Source organism: Pyricularia pennisetigena, chromosome 3 (genome assembly GCF_004337985.1).
Source record: "Pyricularia pennisetigena strain Br36 chromosome 3, whole genome shotgun sequence".
Lineage (NCBI taxonomy): Eukaryota > Fungi > Ascomycota > Sordariomycetes > Magnaporthales > Pyriculariaceae > Pyricularia > Pyricularia pennisetigena.
The window spans coordinates 6741324-6763206 of NC_043742.1; the positions used below are offsets into that span (position 1 = coordinate 6741324).

At 53.0% G+C, this 21883-nt stretch overlaps 6 protein-coding genes across 6 annotated transcripts; 4 read left to right on the forward strand and 2 right to left on the reverse strand.

The window, feature by feature from the left end:
* Window positions 1-1449: 1449 nt before the first annotated feature.
* PpBr36_03590 (uncharacterized protein) lies at window positions 1450-3860 on the forward strand (the record flags this gene model as incomplete). Its single annotated transcript, XM_029890761.1, has 3 exons — window positions 1450-1564; window positions 1677-2749; window positions 2874-3860. The coding sequence occupies 3 exons, from the start codon at window positions 1450-1452 to the stop codon at window positions 3858-3860; spliced, it is 2175 nt and encodes a 724-aa protein (XP_029754041.1).
* Window positions 3861-5878: 2018 nt separating this feature from the next.
* On the forward strand, window positions 5879-7486 carry PpBr36_03591 (uncharacterized protein; the record flags this gene model as incomplete). The annotated part of the gene is made up of 4 exons (XM_029890762.1): window positions 5879-6005; window positions 6214-6739; window positions 6887-6921; window positions 7038-7486. The coding sequence occupies 4 exons, from the start codon at window positions 5879-5881 to the stop codon at window positions 7484-7486; spliced, it is 1137 nt and encodes a 378-aa protein (XP_029754040.1).
* A 1578-nt stretch (window positions 7487-9064) lies between these two features.
* PpBr36_03592 (uncharacterized protein) lies at window positions 9065-10597 on the forward strand (the record flags this gene model as incomplete). The annotated part of the gene is made up of 1 exon (XM_029890763.1): window positions 9065-10597. The coding sequence occupies one exon, from the start codon at window positions 9065-9067 to the stop codon at window positions 10595-10597; it is 1533 nt and encodes a 510-aa protein (XP_029754043.1).
* Window positions 10598-10853: 256 nt separating this feature from the next.
* On the reverse strand, window positions 10854-13723 carry PpBr36_03593 (uncharacterized protein; the record flags this gene model as incomplete). The annotated part of the gene is made up of 6 exons (XM_029890764.1): window positions 10854-12334; window positions 12412-12554; window positions 12631-13154; window positions 13255-13284; window positions 13359-13638; window positions 13701-13723. The coding sequence occupies 6 exons, from the start codon at window positions 13721-13723 to the stop codon at window positions 10854-10856; spliced, it is 2481 nt and encodes an 826-aa protein (XP_029754042.1).
* A 1310-nt stretch (window positions 13724-15033) lies between these two features.
* Window positions 15034-17079, forward strand: PpBr36_03594 (uncharacterized protein; the record flags this gene model as incomplete). The annotated part of the gene is made up of 1 exon (XM_029890765.1): window positions 15034-17079. The coding sequence occupies one exon, from the start codon at window positions 15034-15036 to the stop codon at window positions 17077-17079; it is 2046 nt and encodes a 681-aa protein (XP_029754045.1).
* A 735-nt stretch (window positions 17080-17814) lies between these two features.
* Window positions 17815-21554, reverse strand: PpBr36_03595 (uncharacterized protein; the record flags this gene model as incomplete). The annotated part of the gene is made up of 2 exons (XM_029890766.1): window positions 17815-19698; window positions 19959-21554. 2 exons carry the CDS (start codon window positions 21552-21554, stop codon window positions 17815-17817), a joined length of 3480 nt encoding a protein of 1159 aa, XP_029754044.1.
* Window positions 21555-21883: the final 329 nt, after the last annotated feature.

A 21883-nucleotide genomic window follows, 5' to 3' on the forward strand; every position in this document is an offset into this window, starting at 1 on the left:
AAAAGTTGAGCCCCGAGCCATGCCGCATGCGGCATACCAAAACGCATGGCTCAATATTGTGGTGACGAGAAGTCGGAGGAGCTTCACGACCGCGAGGAATATAGGTTTTCGACTGATGGGGAGATCACAATTAATATACGCTTTTGCTTTTGGCCTCTAGCACTGCTCGATGCCTCAGTGGGCGGATGGATCATGACAAATGTGGTGTTGTCTTGACCTACGACCGGACAACGCAGCATCCCGTATCAGTTGTGGCGTCAGAGTCGCTGGGCAAAGAAAACTCTTTTTCTTTTTCTTGTTTTTCCTGTCGTTTCTTTCCGCCCGGCGAAGTATGTTTCCGCGCATTGGGCAACATCTAATCGCCAACAAAGAGCCCAATGCCCGCTATACTTTTCTGCAGCAGCGTTGTGCAACAAACGTACTGTAACTAAAGTCTAGACAATCACTACGTAACTGGGTAGGGAACGTACCTAAACTGAGCTTGTTAGGTAGGATTATCGATCGGTACGGCATATTTTTTTTTTTCTACCTTTGCCTCAATGTAAAGACTGGCCGATGGTACTGAAAATTTTCTTCTTGTTCTATAGGAATTGAGTTTGGGACATGACAGCTGAGAGTTTGAATGATATTGTGCTCTTGCAAGGGACCCAAATCTACTGCGAAGTAATGTCTGATGTTTTGTATCCCATGTCAATTTAAAACCATCCGATCGTTCACCTCAATTGGTGCCGTGGAGAAAGCCCACATGTAATTAGAATGTACCTTGAGTAGCTTGAGTAAGTGCCTAAAGTACCTCCTCCTCCCTTAATGACAGGAGTCACACAATCACTACAGTACCTCACAGACTGGAGTTTGAGGCAAGCACATTGATGTACAGCCAAAAGTGTGTGGTACATATTCCAAGTACCACGCCAAGGCTAAACGCGAAGGGGTATGGACCGGCGTACCTGCCCTGCAGCCAACAACGCACACCTGAAAAGTTGCCGGTGCCACGGTTCGGTGGGACGGTAGGGAAGGCGGCAGGCACCTACCGAGCCAAGACTACCCAGTGGTAACGTATCGCCGCAGGCATCTGTCAATCCGGATAAAAGAGAAAAAAAAGAAGAAAAAGTTATCCAAGGAACACACCTGAGGTGGCGTTGGATATTGAAGCAACTTGGATTTTCATTTTTCTAAAACCCAATGTGGCTGTCATTTCTCGACCTTTGATACCTATCAGGCACATAATACCCACAAACGCTGAGATTAAAGGACACCAATTCAGATACGCGTTGCATCGACAGCTCCGTTTGCGGGACACGAAAAAGGGCGCGCTGGGCACCTTTCCCCCACCGATCTCGATTATAACAAACGTACGCACGAAACCCAACCACGGCAACCTTCCATCAGCAAACCGCCAGCAACCTGAACATCGAGGGGGAAAAAAAAAAAGGACGCAAGGCAATCATCATGGCGTCCCAGTTCATCGGCGCGCATATGCTGGTGACGCTGCACCAACCGCCTACGAGGTTGCGCGGAGTGGTGACGGATGTGCGCTCCGGCCATAGCTTGACTCTGTCAAACGGTATGTCTCACATCCGGTAGATAGCCTTGAATAGGCGAGAAGGCGACATCAGATTTTTCTCGCTTCAGCTCCAGACCAAGTACTGACTATCAATGTCTTCCTTTAACTGCAGTTTGGTCCGCCGATACCAACGTCTTTTTGCAGCCCACGGTTACGATCCAGGCCACCAATGTCGCCAATCTAGTCGAAGTTCCCCAGCCGCCCGCCGCTCCCACCAATGGTCCTATAGCGGCGGTGCCCAGTTCGCATGTCCCACCGCCACAAGTAGTACCTCTTGCCGACCCTGCCATCGTCGCCATGAGCAAGCCTCCTTCCGGACCCCGGGCCCAACCGAACACGAGCGAGAAGAGGGAGCCTGTCCGCACAACTTCTGGAGAGACAACGCCGGTGCCAGCGACACTGGCTGGATCTATTGCGGCACTGACAGTAGATACCAGCGAGGTCGAGGCTGGAGCCGAGGCGGACAGCGACGCTGCTGCTACTGTCAAGGCCACATCGGTTCCGGTACCGACCAAGAAGAAGGGACGCAGGGCCCGCGCGGCCAAGGCAGGTCGTGTTGCTGCCGCTCAGGCAGATGCTGCTACACCGGGATCGGCGGGTCGTCAGACGCCAACCGTTCAGGGATCCAAGGGCTGGAGGCAAACCCCGATGCTGGAGGACACATCCTCGTTCCAACCTTACAACTCACTTCGCAAGTCGCGCGGGAGGAAAGGGAACAACTTGGCGGTAGACAATGGTTGGGCGTCGGAGGATGTCACAGACGTCCAAGAGATGGGCGAGTTTGATTTTGAAGGAAGCCTGGCCAAGTTTGATAAGCACACACTTTTCGATCAGATGAGGAAAGAAGACCAGATCGACGACGCGAGCCGCCTGGTCTCACACAACAGGCTGCCAAGGCCAAAGCCGGGAACTGCAGGCGGCAAAAACCTGCACTATACGGAAAATGTGCTCGATGCCACGCCGACGAGCGTCGCCAAGAGCAAGGACGAACTGCCCAACGACTTTTGGAATAGCGAGGCAGACGATGGCGTGGTCAATGGAAGCGAGCGGCTGAGTGGGAGAGAGCTGGGGAGCAGACAAAGTTCACGAAGGGCCGAGAGCAAAATATCTACGACCAGGAGATCTCAGTCAAGAAAGGCCAGCGCAGCCACGATAACAGGCCCAGCCAGGACAGGCTCGAGTGGGGTAAGTCTGCCGAGTACAGAGGCACATGGTTGTGCGTGTATCGCTGGGGGATGCTACAGCCGAGACTTTTTTTTTTTTTTTTTTTTTTTTTTTTTTTTTTACTAACACATTCCATCACAATCAGGCGAACCCAACTTTAGCAAGCCCAGGACTTGTTCTCTTGCCCTCTGGACGGAGGGCGGAAACCGTTTCGGCTCTCCAAATGATTAACCTTGAAAATATTGCGCACAACGAGCTCGGTCTCACGGATGAAATGATGACAGAAAATGCCGCCAGGGGCCTGGCCGAGGTTGCACTAGTTGCACTTGCAGATCCGGCAGTGAGGCTTATATCAGGCACTGGCGGTAACTCGGGCGATTCGTCGGGGCCACCGCCCGCTACAGTCGCCATTCTTGCGGGCAACAACAAGTCCGGTATAAGAGCAGTCGCCGCGGCGCGGCATTTACGAAACAAGGGTGTCACTCCTGTGGTGTGCGTAGTGGGTTTGGAACGGGGCGAGCGTGAACTGCTCGAGGGCATGCGGCAACAGCTTCGGTTACTGCGCAACTTTGGAGTGCGGACGTGCTTCTCAAAGAGCGAATTCTTTGAGCACGTGCGCAAGATCAGCATCCCAACCTTGACGGTCGACACGCCACGTGGGGCCATAATGCCCAAGCCGCCTGCCGTCACGCTCATTATCGACGCACTGCTAGGTTTGGCGACTCCGTTTGACGAGCTGCGGACGGGCGAGCAGGCAACAGTATACGAACTGATAGAGTGGGCAAACCGCAACGAGGCGTTTGTGCTGGCTGTCGACGTCCCGACAGGGGTCGACCCATCGACGGGACACGTTAGCATCGTCGACGGGACCCGACTGTACGTGAGGCCGCGGTTTGTGGTAGCCATGGGAGCCCCCAAGAAGGGACTGCTCGAAACGATGATGTCCAGCGAAGGGGAAGAGGCAGCGGCCGAGGACTGGAAGCTCTTTATAGCGGATATTGGCTTGGGCTCGGCGGTCTGGAGGAGAGCGGGGACCAAGATCCGACGAGGCATTGACTTTGGCGACCGATGGGTCGTTGACATGAAGTTTTCGAGGAATGCCGGTGTTGCCAGTGCTGTTGCGTCGAACTAGAAGCCCGATGGGTGGGAAAAGATATAGTATAGGATATCCGGTTTACAAGGGGGGGTTCGCATGGCTACGGACGAGATAAGTGATACGAAATGATACCAAATTATACCCCAGTCCATTACTGCATTACTGGCAATAATCGGTTGATTCGCACAGGTACAAAATCCGAAGTAGGGTCAATGAAACAATATTATAATACTCTGGGGCTCAAAAGGCATGATTCTTTGCTTTTTGTTTGTTATTTAACTTTATGTGCTCCTGCTTTTTTCTTTTCTTTTTTTTTTTTTTTTTTTTTTTCTCTCTCTCTCTTGTTTACAGTTAGTCGTACTTATTGCCCGGAATCCTCTGAGGTTTTGCGATCGATGGCCTGGGCTATACGATCTCCAGAGGGGGAACGTCGCATCATCGGAGCATTCACTCCTTGAGCAGGGTCCTGGTAATACCAAAAAAATTTTGCTGGATGATCGACCACTCCCAAGAAACACCGAAGCCAACACACACACATACACACACACACAAAAGACCTTTCCGACGTTTTGCGCAGGAAATGGCCCCGATTGGCTCGGAGCAAGACGGTTCCTTGTTCCTGCACATACCCGCTATCCTGCTGTGTGACTCTTGCTTTTTAGGGGGGCTTGATGGCGTTTCTTAGGGGAAGAGCTAGGGATAGTTGTCGTCTCCCCCCTCCATTAAGTCACGGATAGAGGATGGCCAGAGGCTTTTGTGGCTTGCTATTTTGTTTACAAGTGCTCGATAAGCAATCGGGGGGTTTTTTTTTGTCTTCGTTTGGTACCTTGACCTTTTTTTCATGGTCTAACTTGTAACCCGAAATTTAGCAATTCTTTAAAATATGATGGACAAAAGATTCCCAAGGTTAGACAGGGTCAAGTGACCGGTTAAGCTAACTGGATCGGAGGGTTTTTTTTTTTTTTTTTTTTCCCCTCGAGCCATTTCAGGAACGCAAAGTCGACGTTGGATGGTCTAGATCAGTGACTACCGGCAGCTTCCGACAAGGCCTTGCGGAATAAAGATCACGTTATCATGCAGGTGAAGTTGGTTGCCTAGGGGTTTTTGACCCAGCTCCGACAGCAATGGCATCAGATTTGGAGTGAAAACGTACTCTGAAGCGTGGCGGGCTTGTCTCGTGACAGACATGACGGGCAGACAGCGGATGCGAGAGCCACATAATTTTACCTTTGGTTGCCGTGCTTTTGTTTTGTTATTTATTCTTCTTCCGCCACCTTCTTCTTTCTCATGCCACAGTTTTGTACAGCAGATCTCTGAGACGCTTGTCACATCACGTACTATATGCGGCGGAACTCCCCGGGGGGAAGTGGAAGCCAGGTCATTGAACGCGGGCCGATTCTGGCACTTGCTTGTCATTCTTGCAGGTTGGGGTATAGTGAAGTAGGGCTTGCCTTTGACAAGTCGAGAAGAAAGAGTCTACAATGCCAGCCCCGTATTTCGTATTTTTTTTCGCATTACCATCAAAGTACCAAAGAAAAAAATATCAAACTTATACGAGAGTGGTAGGTATACCAAGTCACTACCAGCGAGGTAGCGGAACTGAGCCGTTGTCCCTCGTTGCCCTACCATGGTATTTTTTTTTTTTCCTTTCCCTTTCTTGTTTGCCTTGACCAAATGAAAAGAAGCAATGTATGAACTGGGGTCCTGGTGAACCTGTCCCCAACACACAAAGCTACTCCCCGGGGTACAGAAGTCAAGGGACAAAAAATAACAAGTATATGTATTCTGATACCCTTTTCTCTCCCCTTCCCCTCTAGGACAGGGCTAGGCTTCTCCCCGAGGCTTTAGCCAACATCTAGTATATGCACAACCAGATGGGCGGGTTGGACTACTGTTTTTTAAGTCCTTTGATTATTATCTGTATCAATCTATGATACAGGGTTTTTTATGGGCTGTCGTTTGCTGTTTTTGTTCCCTCCCAATCCGCCATTCAACTTGTTTTGAGCGTTGAACGGCACAGAACATATACATACACCACCAAACCAACCAACGCCATGGTTGACACACAGTCGCCCACGGTCATCACCGTGTCGGTGATATTTGCTGTTTTTACATTTGCAGCTTTGAGCCTTCGGTTCTGGGCTCGGGCAATTCTGGTCAAGCACATTGGAACTGATGATGGTGAGTTTTTTTTTCTTCTTCTTTGTTCTCCTACTCTGGAGGGACGTCTGGCTACAAAGACTTGATATACAAAGGAGCCCTAGCTAACACAAGATTCCATCATAGTCCTCATCACCATTGCAGCGGTAAGCCATGACAGCAGTCATGTTCTACCTGGAATGTAACTCGGCATACTATAATCACCAAGAAAAGAAGACTGACTTTTGAGATGGCTATCCCCCTCCAAACATCTGGCGTCAGATCTTCTCCTTCGCCTTCATCGGAGCCTCAATTCGGGCGGCACAGCTCGGGCTCGGCGCGCACATGGACGAGGTCATGGCGCGGGGGATGGACAACCTGGTGGCGTACGCGCGGACGGTTTGGCTGTCGTCGATTCTGTACAACGCCTGCCTGGGCTTCATCAAGGTCTCGGTGCTGGCGCTGTACATGCGGTTGGGCGACAAGCGGCTGCGGATGCTCGCCATGGTCATGACGGTCCTGGTCAGCGCCCAGACCACAGCCAACGTCATGGTCTGCATCCTGCAGTGCAGCCCCGTCAGGGCCGCTTACGACGTCACCATGCCGCAGGGGAGCAAGACCTGCATCAACATCAACGCCTTTTACCTCGCCAACGCCGCCTGCAACATCTTGACCGACCTCTTGACCTATAGCTTGCCCATCCCTCTGGTCTTGAAGCTGCAGGTGGCGAGGCCGCAGAGGATAGGGCTGGGTGTCATGCTGTCGCTGGGGTTGTTGTGAGTTTTTTTTTTTTTTCTTCTTCTTTTTTTTATTGCTGCCAGCCTGGTTGGTCTTGGGATCATGACTCCCACCACAACTTCTGAAAAGGGTAAATGGGTACTAATGTGCAACCTTGCGTGGAAAAAAACAAACAAACAAAACAGAGCTTGCACTTCAAGCATCATCCGCATCACCTTTGGTAAGTCATAAAAACATCCCAAGGGGTTTAAACCCATCCGTAGGCAGGAAAAAAAAAAAAAAAAAAAAAAAAAAGTCACTCAAGTTGCTGACTCAAGAGCATCACCCTCTCTCAAGTGCCCGCCATGCTGGTCAGCAAAGATGCCACCTGGGACATCGCGCAACCCATGTACTGGTCCGTCATCGAGACAAACGTGGGCATCCTAGCAGCCACGATCCCGAGCCTGAAGGTCATAGCCAAGGTGTACTTTCCACGCCTCCTGGGCACTCAGAGCGGCCGCGGTGCAGGAAGAGGCGGAGGACGAGGAGGCACCGGCGGAGTGTCCTCGGGCGGCAGGGGTGGCAAGTCTGGGCTCTGGAGCGCGACGCCCAGCAGCGGGCAGAGCCGCGTCGGCAAGGACCGCGGCGACGGGTTCGAGACCCGGATCGGCTGCCGGGAGGAGAACTCGACCGAGGCGCTGACGACGGGGCCCCCCGATGGCAAGATTGAGGTGACGACGCAGGTCAGCTTGGAGGTTTTTGACAGGCGGATGATGGTGGACGGGAAGGGGACGGGGATGTGCTGAAAACGTTTTGACGGTGCGTGTTGGTTTTACGCCATGTTTCCTTTCCTCACTTCTGGGGGACAATCCTTTTTTTTTTTTGTTCAACCGTTATCTCTTTTGAGAACATGTCGTCGGTTCTCGCATCTATGAGTTTTTTTTTTTTTACAAATGGCGGAATTTTGGGTGATGATGGACAGACAACCCTTGACAACTTTCCCATGATGGTTACTTAGTGCGCTGGATTCGCTGTGGCAATAAGGGATATGCGGGGCTTAGTTACAACTAGATACCTACCTAATAACCAAGTATACTCACCGCTGGTTGGCTGGGCTATGGAGATGCATCGGGTGTGGTACCCGGAGAGCTTGTTTGGCAACAAAAATAGTACAGGAGCTACCTAGTAGACCAACCACAATTCATTCTCAAGCACCCGTTTTTTTTTTGTGGTTGTTTTTATTTTTCATATATTAGAATGCAAGTTATTTCCCTCCGGTGTACCTTGTAGGTGTTCAACAGTTAGCGGTTCTGTGTTTGGGAATAGTCTCTTGGCCGTTGAGTGGTAGGCAAAACTCGGCTTATCTACTATTGGATGTCCCAAGACAAGTCACAAAGTCTATATTTTGACGCTAGCATCAAGTGATAATGCACTATGCAGGTTCTAGATCTACACTACACACCAATCCATATGCAGAGTCCCTTTTTTTTTTTGTTTGGAAAAGAAGAATATTATTCGGACAGGCCAAGTATTGATACAAAGTCAGTTGTTACATAACCAATATGGCCTCAAACCCGATAACCCTTTACTCTGGGAGCTACTACTCCTTAGAAGCCAAGGCACTCTCCAATTTGAATCGAATCAGGGGCATGCGCCTCCTCCAAGACCCTGAGTAAATGCTCCGTCAATCTCCAAGCCCGGAGTCAAGATTAAAAAAATAAATAAAAAAAGAAGTGTGAGTGGGCCTTTGCAGCTCATTGGCACACCCTCTCACCCTCAGTGCGTTGTTTGCCAATCATATGTTCTTTTTCAACTGCAGATCAAAGCCTCGCGTATACTGGTGGTTGTCTTGTGATGGAAACCACTACGTAGCATGTTATTTTTTTTTTTTTTTTTTTTTTTTTTTTTGCCAGCTGGATTGGTCCAGAGACAAAAAAAGGAAGCGACAAAAAAGCAACGAGCCACCAACGCCATTTCCTGGGCATTTGAGAGGGGTAGTACAGTTCGTGGCAAAGCGTCTGAAGGAAAATCCCTTAATCCTCACCTTATTGTACTCGTGATTAGCTCGCTTATTTCCAAGGCTTCTGCGTTACTGTATATAGTAAAGATGTGCGTGGGGGGAAAGAAGGATGGCGGGGAGTAAAACAGAAGATATACCGTGTGGGATAGCACATACAGCCGAAACATATACATAGTAGTCTAGTTTGCCTTTCAGCTCGGTCGATACGAGCTTCTTGTCGTGTTGCCAGAGAACATACCGACCCTGGGCTTTGCCCACATAAATTGCGTCGACACATCTTCTCGATCGTGCTTCAACTTCACCACTTCACCCGCTTCCCTCAACCACACCTCCCTCATCCAATCCACACCAAGTAGCAGACACCATGGCCGTCCTCAGCCCAGTCAACCTGGTGCTGCTACCACTGGCATACATAACCTACAAGATCCTGCACCAGGTAATCAGGTACCGCTTCAACCACCCCCTGAACCAGTTCCCCGGCCCCTGGCTGGCCAGCGTCACGAGGTTGTGGATAACCTACCACAGCGTCAAGGCCGACGAGTGCCAGACCCTTGGGGAGCTGCACAGGAGGCACGGCCCCGTCGTCCGCATCACACCCACCATGCTGCACGTGTCCGACGCCACCAAGCTTCCCGAGATATACAGCCGCAACGCCGACAAGAGCCAGCACTACATCACCGGCAGCTTCGGCGCCACCGAGTCCCTCTTCAACATGCAGGACCACAAGGTCCACGCCCACTTCCGCAAGATCGCCGCGTCGCCCTACTCCTTCAGCAACGTCAAGAAGATGGAGCCGCTGATCGACGCCAACATCGAGCGCTGGATCCATCGTCTCGACGAGCTGTTCGCGTCGACGGGGCGGAAGTTCGACTTTGCCCCCTGGGCCGTCTACATGGCGTACGACATCATCTCCGAGGTCGGGTTCGGCCAGCCCTTTGGCTTCATCGAGCAGGGCAAGGACGTCGAGGGCCTCATACAGGGCTTCCACGAGGGCCTGGTCCCGTTCGGCATCATGTCGCGCCTGTGGCCCTTTACCAACTGGGTCAAGACCACCTTCCTGGGCCGGTACCTGGTCGCGTCTCCGGAGCAGGACTCGGGCATCGGGACGCTGATGCGGTTCCGCGACCGGCTCATCTCGCAGCGTATAGCCGACAACGAAAAGGCCGGTGGCAACAGCGGAGGTCGCGTCGACCTGCTGCAGACCTTCCTCGAGGCCAGGGACGACCAAGGCAGGCCCCTGGACCTGGCCTACGTCAAGGCCGAGATACTGCTGGTGCTGCTGGCGGGCGCCGACACGACGGGAACCACGTTCCAGGCCTTCTTCATGCACGTCATGAGCCACCCGGACGTCTACGAGCGCCTGATGGCCGAGGTGGACGCCGCCACGGCCGCAGGGAAGCTGTCGAGCCCGACGCCGCGCTACGACGAGGTCCAGGCCCACTGCCCTTACTACATCGCCTGCGTGCGCGAGACCATGCGCCTCAACCCGGCCGCGCCCAACATCTTCCCGCGCCTGGCCCCGGCCGGCGGCGTAGATCTGTACGGCATCCGCGTGCCCGAGGGGACCGAGCTGACGTGCAACCCCTGGATCGTGCACCGGGACCCGGCCGTCGTCGGCGACGACCCGCATCGGTTCCGCCCGGAGCGCTGGCTCGAGGACGATGACAGGGCAAAGGCGATGCTCAGGTACAACATGTCCTTTGGGTACGGCGCCCGCGAGTGTCTGGGCAAGCACATCGCCATGATGGAGCTGTTCAAGGCTCCGATCCAGTTCTTTCGTACCTTTAAGCCCGCGATCCTCGACAAGGCCAATCCGGGCCGCTACCTTGTCAAGGGCGGCGTGAGCTACTTTGAGGATATGTGGATTAAAATCGAGAGGAGGGCACGAGTTGAGTGAGGTTTTGGGAATGTTCCGTCAAGGTAACGATGGGGTTAACGTCATGGGATTCATACCTAGCCATAATCATTGCCTTTCTCTATCACAACTTTCACCTTTGAATCTGCTTCCGCCCATCCTTCTCCTTCTTGTCCTAGCCCTGATCATGCAGAAGACACGGCATAGCGCCGCTCTGATTTATGAAAAGCTTTTCAGGGCCTCCATGTGTTCGAGCCGCACTCAGACGCATGTTGCGTCGCTTGTCGTCAAAAGTTCTTCACGAAGGCGGAAGGGCTTTCCTCAACGGCTCAAGTCCAAAAATCTCACTCGAGGTCACCGTCGCGTTCCTCCTCTTCCCGGTCAACCCATCTTCGCTATCTTCCGGCGGCGTCGTCACCTCCCCAAATAGAAACGCGTTTCTTTCTCTGCTCGCCGGCATCCGTTTCCTGTTCGACGGCGGTGCCGAAGACGAGAATGGCCCGGTAGACGAGGACCGAGGCGTCTTGTATTTTGGCGACGTGGCTAAAGCTGCTGCGCTGGCTGCTGCCGAGGGCGATACGTCGGGCTCCAACATCCATGAGAAGGACGACTGTGCAATGGTGGAACGGGTTGGGATCGGCGGCGGCCGTCGCTCTTCCGGTGCTGGCGGCGGTGACTTTGGTTGTGTCTGTACTTGTGCTTGTGTTTCCGCTGTCTTAGATTTTGATTCTGGCGATGTGATAGCATGAGTAGGAGAAGCATCATCAGTATCCATCCTATCAACACTCTCGTCCTCCTCGGCGATGGCGTTCGGATTCGGCGAAGGCACTACTTCCTTGGTACCACCACGACCCCTATCCGACCCAGTAGGCGATGACCGCAGGTCATCTCGCACAGCATCGAGAACAGCATTGCTGCCCGAAGACACAAATGTCTCGTCATCGGGAGTCACAGCTAGCGAGAGCGATATCATTTGGTCTTTTTGCCCTTGGCTTGCTCCCACATAGTTCGGCGACTGTTCCTCTTCTGGCAGCACAAGGCTTGAGTCCTCCAGATAGACTTGCACGAACTGCACACGCGCAGCAGCCATCTCGATGGCGTCCTTCTGGGCGGACCTACTGGTCTCATCACTGTCGGACGGTACTTCTTGCGCAGTCGTAGCGGCCAGGTTTCGCAAGCCAGTGACCGCCTCATCGAGCATAGCGGCGAGTTGACGATTGCGCCTAGCTAGCGCCGTAGCCGACGGGAGCTCGTTGCCGACACCATTGTTGGAAATCCCAAACGCATTAGAGCTGGCTGCGGCTGCGCTCCTCACAGCGGCGGCCTTCCGAGCCTCCTGAATGCTCTGCTGGACATTGCGGCGGATGTCACGGACTGCTTGGTTAAGGCCGAGTCGCTCGCCATGCTCGATAAAATTCTTCGCCGCACCCTGGAATAAAGCTTCGACATTTGCCTGCTGTTGAATGAACCGTGCTGCCGAAGACGGTGAAGACCGAGCACCGGAATTCCGCGAGGCACGAAGACTGTTGAAGCCAAAGTTTTGAGTGGAGGAACGTGAGGCACCGGGTGTGGCAGCCGTCGACGAGGCCTGGTTCCCTTCTGCTTGTTGTGTCGGTGCTCGTCCTGTGTACTTGAGGATTAGAGCTGCGCCACCTGCCGGGTTGAGGTGATCCCTGAGGTAGACGGCATCATCGACAAACGTATGCGGGCCGTGCGGCGGCTGTGGTACGGGATATTTGAGCAGTGTCTGTAGAGCTGTGGAGTAATCCGCATCCAACACTGTCGTGGAAAGGCTGCTGTTAGCCGAGGAGCCTGCGCAGGTGAGCAGCGCATGTAACATGTGTCACAGGACTTACAGCTCCACCTTATCCTGACCAACATGGCCACGCAAATGAGATCTATAAGCTCCAAGGTCGGATCGAATGCAAACATGGTATCCCAAAGAACAAGCTGCTGTTCAAACGGGAATTCGCGCCCAAAGAGAAGACGTATCCAGCGTCTATGCAAAGAACCTTGAAGTCAGCCAATTCAAAATTCACAGCCAATGTCTGATTCAGATGATGCCAAGCACGCACATTATGAAGATTTGCGGTAAGATATCGATACTGCTAAGGTGGATGGACAGCTCTGGATCAACCTTCATCAAGGTGACCTCATGAATCTGTCTACTTCTCTCCACGATAGCACTTTGCTCAGTAGAAGTCGCAGTGGTGGCCGCAGCAGGCTTTGAACCCAAGTTGCTCCCTGACTGAGCCGAAGCGTCAGGCTTGACCTCGTAGAAGGCTTTGGCATTTTGCATCACGGCCGAGAAGAGAGCAAAAGAATCGTGTTCCACAAAGTAAGAATCAAGCATCTCGATCATCGTTGGGTCGACCACAGCCTCTGTTGCGGCGGTGCGATCGACTGCATCCTGATGTACGGCGTAGACCATAGGTGCCAACAATTCATGCATGCCCTGCCGGTAGCCACCACATTCTGGGTGTGTTTTGCACCAAAGGAAGAGAATATCGAGTATCAGGGTCTGGGTAGTCTCTTGATGGTAGAAGACAGGCTCGTCGGGTAGTCGGCGAACGTCCTGAAGGATTTCGGCACGGATTGACTACAGATACATGTCAATTCAATTGTTGCTGGGGATGGTAGTAGCCGTGGCCAGTCTTTCTTGAGCACGCTATACAAAAAGGTATCCAAAATGGACATACCTCATCCTGCCTGAAGGTATCCCACGGTGACTTGAAACCGCATTAAATTTGGGATGTTAGATGTCAGCTGTTTTCAGTTCACCAGAACAAGCACAAAAACTCACAGACGGATCATCGGCCAAGGGATCGACGGTGAGCTCGGCAAGCTTCTCAGGATGTTTGATATACAGCAAATGATGCTCTCTTAGGCTGCTGTACTGATTCCTGGCCTCGAGCAACAGATGCGACCAGCTGCTGGAAGGAGCATTCTGGAACAAAAGAAATGCTTTCCAGCAAACTGAGCGACAACCGGCTTCACAAGGACTGTCGGGCCCGTTGAATTTAACCGCTCTTTGGAGGTCGTCGAAGCTGTTGCTCTGCTTGACTGTTTCCTGCCATCGGGTCCTGTGGTAGCTTCATCAGCCTTCATGATGCCTTGTCCCCCAGTCGATAGAGTTCATACTCACTTGCTTTCCTCCAAGGACCTCATTATTTCTGGCAATCTTGAATACACAAGATTTGACCCACCAGGGGTTTTTGAGTTTATCTAAAAATACGTGGGGCAATAGTCTGAAACTGGGCTGATAGGGACGGGTTGTGACTTTTTTTTATAGCCGATATTCTGCGGCAACGGTCAGATAGCCCAGCTGATAAGGTGTGTTAAGGCAGGTAGGTGTAGGTATGCAGACTAAAGTAAGAAAAGAGACGCTAAGAAAGAGCAGTTTCCTTGGTCTTTAGTCTTTGTAGATTCATGCCGCTTCACCGACTTGGCTAAGTTCAGTCAGGGGACCGGTTTTATGTCAGCCACTCGTGAAGATGACAACCGGACCGCTATCCCAGGCACGAATGGATGCTGTATCGTTCGGGGTCGCTGTGACGAGAGTTTGCGATGTTTGGATTTTTTTTTTTTTTCTCTGTTGCAAGTCATTCACGCATGCTCAAGCCCAAGGTGGAAAACATATCACCAGCTTCAGACGAACCTTGAATGAACATGAACATGTGGCTAGGTAGAAAATACAAAAACACCAGACAAGTCAAGACAAGTCAAAAGATGGATTGAAAGTCAATGAATGCTTTGCTTGGCAAGCCTGGTGCGGGACAATGTTGGCGAGCTACAAAACCACGACGGCCAATCCCGCGTGGCCTGCCATGACGTTTTCACGCAGGGGCCAAAGGGCCCTTTTAGGTGGTGGCCACCTAGAACCAATGAAGCATGTGGTCCCGTCGTCCCCCCTAAAGACCCCAGGCCCCGTAAATACTGTAGTGCTTGAACCCCTGTTGCTTGACTGATCCCTGCCTAAAAAAAATACTGGGGCTGTTGGGCCTTTGACCCCACTTTCATACCTGCAGGTAGCATCCAATGACACCCAGCATGATAGCTTCGCCGCAATTGTTTTACTGCGATAGACATGACAGAAAACGTCAGCCTAAAACAACCTATTCTCAGCCTGCTGCTTACTTTTCTTTATGGCACGATAATCTGTTGGTTTTTGAGGCATCGTTTTTCATGGGGATTTTTTCCCCTTCTTATTGATCTTTCTCGGTCCCTATGTATAAAGTAGAAGCCTGACCCGTTCCACCAGGCCAGACGGTAAAACCGCCATCACCAGCTACTCCCTGCCTTTAGCCGTCATCTCAAGTTACGTCAAATCAAACCAATCTCGAGTCATCGTCCCGCATTTTCACCATCTGATCTCCACCCGCCATCGAGCCAACCGCAACGGCCTGGGAACAGTAACGACTTTGCGCAGCCTGAGTTGCCAATTAATCAAACTTTAGAAGACGAATGGGAGAATAACCATGTCGGCCGACCTCTTTGCTGAGTTTGGCGCTTCTTCACAGAGCAATCATCCCTCAAAATCAACACACCCAACACAGTCCGCACCCGCTAGCGATCCTTTCTCCTTCTTCGACTCTTCGTTCTCCTCCGCCCTTCCGATCTCGGGCAGCAATCCAGCACATCCAGCACAGCCGCCGCAGTCCCAATGGCAGACCCCATCACAATGGCCAAACTTCCAAACCACCACCGGGGGAGGTAGCAGCATGTGGGATGACCTGGGTGATATTGGCGCAAAAAAGCCATCAGCAGCACCGGCGGCTGCTGACGATGACGATGGCTGGGGCGACTTTGAGGTCGCCAGCCCGGCAATAGTCGAAACCCCACCCAAGCCCAAGCCTGCACCGAACGGCTTCTCCATCACTTCGAACGCTGCGAACAAGCCCATGGCTTCCGGCTCCTCCCCTCGTTTACAGTCGAGGATAGTACGCGCTTCCACAATGGACATGATTACCAATCGCTTGGTAGACACGGGAGCAGGGAATGCGAGCTCGGAAGTGGATAAAATGCGGACACATATAGAGCAGCCGCCTCCAAAGAGGACAGAGTCTAGACCCAAGAATCCCGACCCCAATGTCCTCTTTGATGCCGACGACTTTGACGGCGAGGCCCCCTCCGACGAGGACGAAGAGGACGACGAGTTTGGCGACTTTGAGACAGTCACTGCTCCCCCTCCGGCTGCTCCGACGCCCGTGATAGACCTCATGTCGGAATTCAGTGCCCCTGTCGAGACGACAGGCTTCTCAGGCAGGACATCATCTACCGCCAGGAATGCGCCACCAAGCCAGCTGCTGTCATCGCCGGGCTTTTCGGATAACGGCGCGTTCCCACAACCTCAAAGGTCACCCTCATTCCAGGAGCGGAATCCTTTCCAGGGCCTGAAGGTGACGACGCCTAAGCAGGATGAGTTTGGTTTCGCCAATGGAACCAAGCAGCAGCAGGCGCCGGCTAAGAAACACGAAGATTCTCCAACCCCGGTGACCGCCTGGCCTGCCCTAGGGTCAGAGAAGCCGGCAGCAAAGGAGCCAACAGAAATCTGGGGTGCATTTGACGACTTTACGTCCGAGAAGAAGGTCGAGGCAGACATGGCCGGCCCCGGTTGGGATTGGGATGTGGCCGATGGAGTGGTCCAGCAGTCTTCAGGTTCTGCCGTGACCCCTTTCCCAGGAGCTAGCCAGAAACAACAACCCAAACCCGTTCCATCCAAGAAGATCAACAATGTTCCAATCAAGCAACAAGAGGAAAAGGACTCGGGCTGGGACTGGGAAGCCGAGACGCCGGACCAAGACAAAGTCACGATCCAGCCCAAAACCCAGCCTCAGCCCAAAGTCCTAGACGACAAGGCACCGCCGCCCACCAACATCCCACCCCCTTCGATCCTCCTCTCCCTCTTCCCCACCCTCCTGGCCACCCCCAACGAAGCCCTATACAAGCCGACGGCGACCCAAACCCCGGCCGTCAAGGCCCGCGTGTTCTCGAACCCGGCGACGGCCACGTTCCTGCGCGCCTACCTTGTGCTCGCAACTGTGGCGGCCCGCATCCTCGCCGGTCGCAAACACCGTTGGCACCGCGACAAGTTCCTGGCCCAAGGCATGTCAATCTCGGCCGCGGGCGGCAAGGGCGGCGGCATGAAGCTTGCCGGTGTCGATAAGACCCAGGCCGCCCGCGAGGACAGGGAAGCCGCCGACGTGGTTGCCGTCTGGCGCGCTCACGTCGGCCGCCTCCGTGCCGCTGTCGCTGCAGCGGCCAAAGAGGAGGACGGCACCAGTCACCAACAACAGCACTTTAAGGTCCCCGAGATCGCAGAGAAGCCCGTCGTCACGACGGCCAAAAACGTTCCCACCGCCCCCAAGGCATGTATCGTTTGCGGCCTCAAGCGGGACGAGCGCGTCAAGGGCGTCGATTTTGAGGTCGAGGACAGCTTTGGCGAGTGGTGGGTCGACCATTGGGGTCACAGAGCCTGTAGGAATTTTTGGGTACAGCATGAAGCTGAGCTGCGGCAGAGATGAGGACTGGCGATAGTGGCCCTTGCATGAGCGCTCCCTTTATTTTTATTTTTTATTTTTATCTTTCAATCTTCATTTTGGATTTTGTATATCGCATCTCTGAATTCGCTCAAAATTAGTTTAGCATACGTAGCAGGGCTTCCGAGGAGTTGTTGATTGGCATTTTAGGCGCTTTGGAAAGCGACCATCATTATGTAGTCGTAGTGTGGATTTTCATGAACAAAAACTCAAATCACAGTGGCGACACCAAAAGGAATGTTAGGTGTTAATTGGTTCAAGGTTTTAATGCAGTTGGTATATTGATGCCCAAACTCCGCGAGCTGCGTGCTTGCTTTCCCTTCCATGTGATAGTAAAAGACGACTCCAAAAGAACCAGGCTCCCCCCGTCCGTGTAACCCAACAGAACTAAAAAAACTAAAAGTCGAACCCTAGTATACAAATAAAAAAACAAATGAACAAAATTAGCAATGTGTCTTGTTCAACGCCTTGCATCGCCCGTCTTCCTGCTTAGCAACCACGAAGCTGCTACCGTGTTGGTACAATCCATCCGTCGAGTATCAGGATGGAAAGAGCCGAGCCCAAAAATCTCAAAAACTAAAGGTTGTTCGTGACACTGTAAGAAAGGTCTTAAAATCATAAAATCTCATCAAGACACGAGCGCAGTCTTGTCTTCTCACACCCGTTTTGTCTTCCTTTACGTTAACGCGTAATGTCCCTCAGCCTTGTGGAACCATGTCGCTACCTGTATGTCCCAACATGGCTGGCGGCAGCTGACCCCACAAAGCTAGGAATTCCGCTTTCTCGCCGTTTGCTCAGGCTGCTTGCCCTATTATGCCCAAACGTAAACTGTCGCTGGCTTCGATCTTCTGAAAGCTTATCTGTCGCGATGCTGCCGGCATCCCTCTCTGGCGTAGAACGATCGAAATATCTGCGGCCCGGGACGGAAGATTGAGCTGCTGATGGGGCCATCAAACGCGAGTTAAGCGACGAGGAAACCAATCGCCTCCTCGATTGAGACACACTCAAAAGGCCCGATGCCTCGGAGCTTGGCGCAGGTTGTTGTTGCTGCTGACTCCCCGTGTAGTCTCTTCTGAAAGCACCCAATTCCGTCGCGGCACGCGATGGAGCTCGCACGCGCGGTGAATCATCCTCATCTTCCACATAGGTTGCTCTCTGGCCTCGAAGCAACAGTGAAGTCTTTCGGCCCTCGTCTGGCTCCTCTGTCCCGGCTCTACGTGTCCTCATCAATAGTGACGGTTTACGACCACCACTGGAATCCTCAGGCTCCTCGGTGCCTGCTCGACGTGTTCGCGATATAAGGAGTGATGATCTCCTGCCGGTGCCTGGCGTCGACGGCTCGGCATTTGGCGTCGCCGGTGACATTGCGAGCCGAGGACTTGAAGACACGCCCGAACTTAGGAAAGTCGCCCTTCGCTCATCCGGTCTAGCCAGTGTACGTGGGCTGATTGTCGTGTTGATTCGGGACAGCCCAACTTCGGAAGCAGCGACTGTTCGTCGTTGACCTGCCCCAGTAAGTGATGAAAAAGGCCTAGTTGGACTCGCCGAAGCCGCTTCCTTATCACGAGGCGTCTCAGGGCCTGCCGAGTTTTTCCGCTGTGCGGCCTCGTCCGCCAGCGACAAGCACATCTCGGTCAAACTCCTGCATATGCTGTCCGCCTTGCGTCGCAGCTGCCTATCTGTCACATTTGAACCGCCCCCAATAGTGCTAGCACCGCTCGAGATGGGGCCCGGCTGGCCGACAGAGCCCAGCATTTGGGCGAGCGACATAACTTCCGAGGCCGCGGACTCGAGAGCACCAAACGCATCATTATTCATATAGGGTCGAGCTTTAGCAACAGCTGATAGAAGAATGGGCTGCGCTTCGCGCTGTGAAGATGTAGTACTACTAGCATCTGCAGCCAGATGTACACCGGGTCGTTTAGGTGACACCGACATTGTTGTGGCATTGGTAGTCGCAGTCCTGGGTCTATCGTCCGAGACCCTCGACATCGCGTGTCCTGAAGTCGCAGGTGTCTTCCCAGTAAGTTCAAGCCTGTGAATCCGGGACCTGATATCATCCAGTTCGTCCCAGACAGTCGACGGAGCCGCTGTAGATGCCGACGACTCGGTTCCTTCCGCCGCATAACCATTGGTTACCTCGGATGCCTGAGGCTCAGATTGCCTTGGCACCAGAGGCGATGAGTTGAAAGTGCGCGTATGCCCATATGCAGAACTCTTCAGCGATGCAGTTCTGCTTGGTAGCATTGAATTTTCTGTGATTGATGTTCTCCGTCTAGAGTGGGAAAAGAAACCGTCTGGCGTATCCTGAGATGGCGGGGATCGTGGCGTCGCTGGAGACGATTTAAGGGCAGGTGGACCCACTAGCACTCTCGACCTGGCCCTGTCGTCAATCTGAACGGACCTTTCTCTACTGCCAACAGAACGCTGTGCCCACTCCCTCGTCGTTTGTTGCCCAGGCTGCTCGCTCGAAGACCGTTGAAAATGACTTGTCTCGCGCTGGTCAGAAAGACGTCGAGTGATCTGAGGTGGAGATGTTGGCGTGTGTGACGGTGGTATTACAGTCGATAGCGGTCGTCGATGGAACGAACGTGCGACTCTTGACTAGTGAACGGTTAGCCAAAATTAACCAGGGCAGACAGAAGCAACACCGGCCCTGGACTAGCGGAAGCCGGACATAAACCTGAGACACAGACTGAGTTGCGATGACACAAAAACAAGCCGACCATGACATGTTCCAGATTTTTGTGCTGCCGCGACAGCGGACAACAGGCCGTCATTTGCACAACCCGTGCTGAGCGTCCCCAGATTCACACCAAATGATTTGATACGAGACTAAAAAGCAATTCGAAGATTCAACTTACTATGGCGCTTGGTTCGTGGACCTGCCGGTCTCCATCTTCGGGCGCGGGAGGCGCATCTTCGCTTGCTATCCTCATGAAAAGATCGGCAGTGTTATCCGCGTCTGGCGTCGCAACGGCAGAATCCGGTGGCGTCATTTGAGCATCGGCAGGGGTCCTACCCTCCAACGCCCAGAGGGTTCGATCACGGTGGTTCGGGTCTCTTGAATCGTCTCCGTAAGTGCCCTCATCAAGAGTAGAACGCATTGTCTTGGCTGTGGTGTCCAGTACCCAGCTTTTTCGCGACCCCGAGGAACGAAAAGATCGAATCGGCGGCACGCGAATTACCGGAGCGTCGCTTCTCAGTGGCCTAAACGATACGGGAGGTCGTGATTTAAACTTCCGCTTGTCATCTGCCTCGTCTTCGAGGTGCGATGTCTTTCCTGCCAAGAGCCCGCGCGATCGGGTTGCCGAGTCCTTTGGGTTTGTGCCGGTCGCGGCAACCTCCACGGCCGGCTCACCTTGTTCCGTCGCTTGCCGACTCCTTGCACGCGACGAAATGGCTGTTATTTCGGAGCTTGGGTCTGAATACCGATGTCGCGCGGGGCGTGTGCTCGCAGCAGAGACGGAGGATTGTGGGGTATTTGCACTGGTATACTGTGTCCGATCGGGGTTTAAGTTGACGGAAGACGAGTCTGCTGGCAATGAAGCGTGTCGCCTTACGGTAAAAGAGGCCTTAATTGGTCTTGACGTTGCTGTCGATGCCGCTGTGGTGTGAAGAGTCGCAAGTCGTTCCCTGAGTGGGCTTGTGGCGGTATTTTTTGGTATTTTGGTGGTGTTTTTGTTGTTGTTGTTGTTGATTGAGGAAGTGGGGATATCAAGAGATACCGAAGAGTTGTCGAGGCCAGGCGCCGTCAAAGTGGGTTGGGTCGAAACCGGCTTTTCTCTGCCTTCCGCAGCAGTTTCTGTCGCGGATGTTGCTTTTGTGCTGGAGTTGGTGGAGTTTGCTTCTGTTGCGTGCTCAGCGGCAGCAGTAGCAGCAGGAGCACTGCCAGGATGGGCTGGGCTAGAATTCCTCTGCAGGCTGTTCTGATGCTGCTGCTTTGATTGTGGTGGGTGCTGGTGCTCAGACGCGGGCTCGTGCTCGCTTATTGTGGAGCCAAGCGGACTCGAACTGGAAAGGTGAGTGCTGTGGGCGGGTGACACGGGAGAAATGGGGGTTTGCTGCTTTTGAGCAGGTGACTGCTTCAAGTCCGCAAATCGAAAAGCCGGCAATTTGGACGAATTGTGATTTTGACGATGCGTGTCCAAATTCTGGTGGCTGGTGTTTGACTCGGGAGTGGGAGTAGCCAATTGCTGCGAATTATTATGATAATTATTATTATTATTATTATTAGCGCGCTGCGGGTTCGAGTTCGCGTCGGGTGTCAAATCATTCGATTTTTCGCCGAGTCCCGGTTTCCTCTGATGGTCGTTTTGGTGGTTGTCTCTCCCGTTGCTGCCGCCGGTTGTGCTACCGCCTGCACGGTTGGAACACACAGCTTGTCCGTTGACCAGATGCTTGTTGATGTTGTCGCCGATGAAGCCCCCCAAGCTGCCCAGGATCGCACTCGAAGCCATATTCCGTCACTGTCTCCCTTTGGACAGGCCGTTGAAAGCCAGGTCGTTTTTCTGTCTCTTCTTTTCTTTTTTTTTTCCTTTTCCTTTTTTGCTGTCTCTCCCCCCTTTGCCGCGTCCCGCTGCGGGCGGCCCGAGCTCGAAACCTGGTGTCTCAGATGTTTCGTTCACGGTAAACGTGGTAAGCTCTTTCTCAGTATCGCATGGGAAACATTTCATAGAAACCCGGGAGGAGCCAGGTCTGTCAGATAGAGACCAACTCCCGTCTTTCGTATGGGCTTTTTGAATCAAAAAACCATGAGGTTATCAGCAGTCCAGCTGTTAGTCGGTGA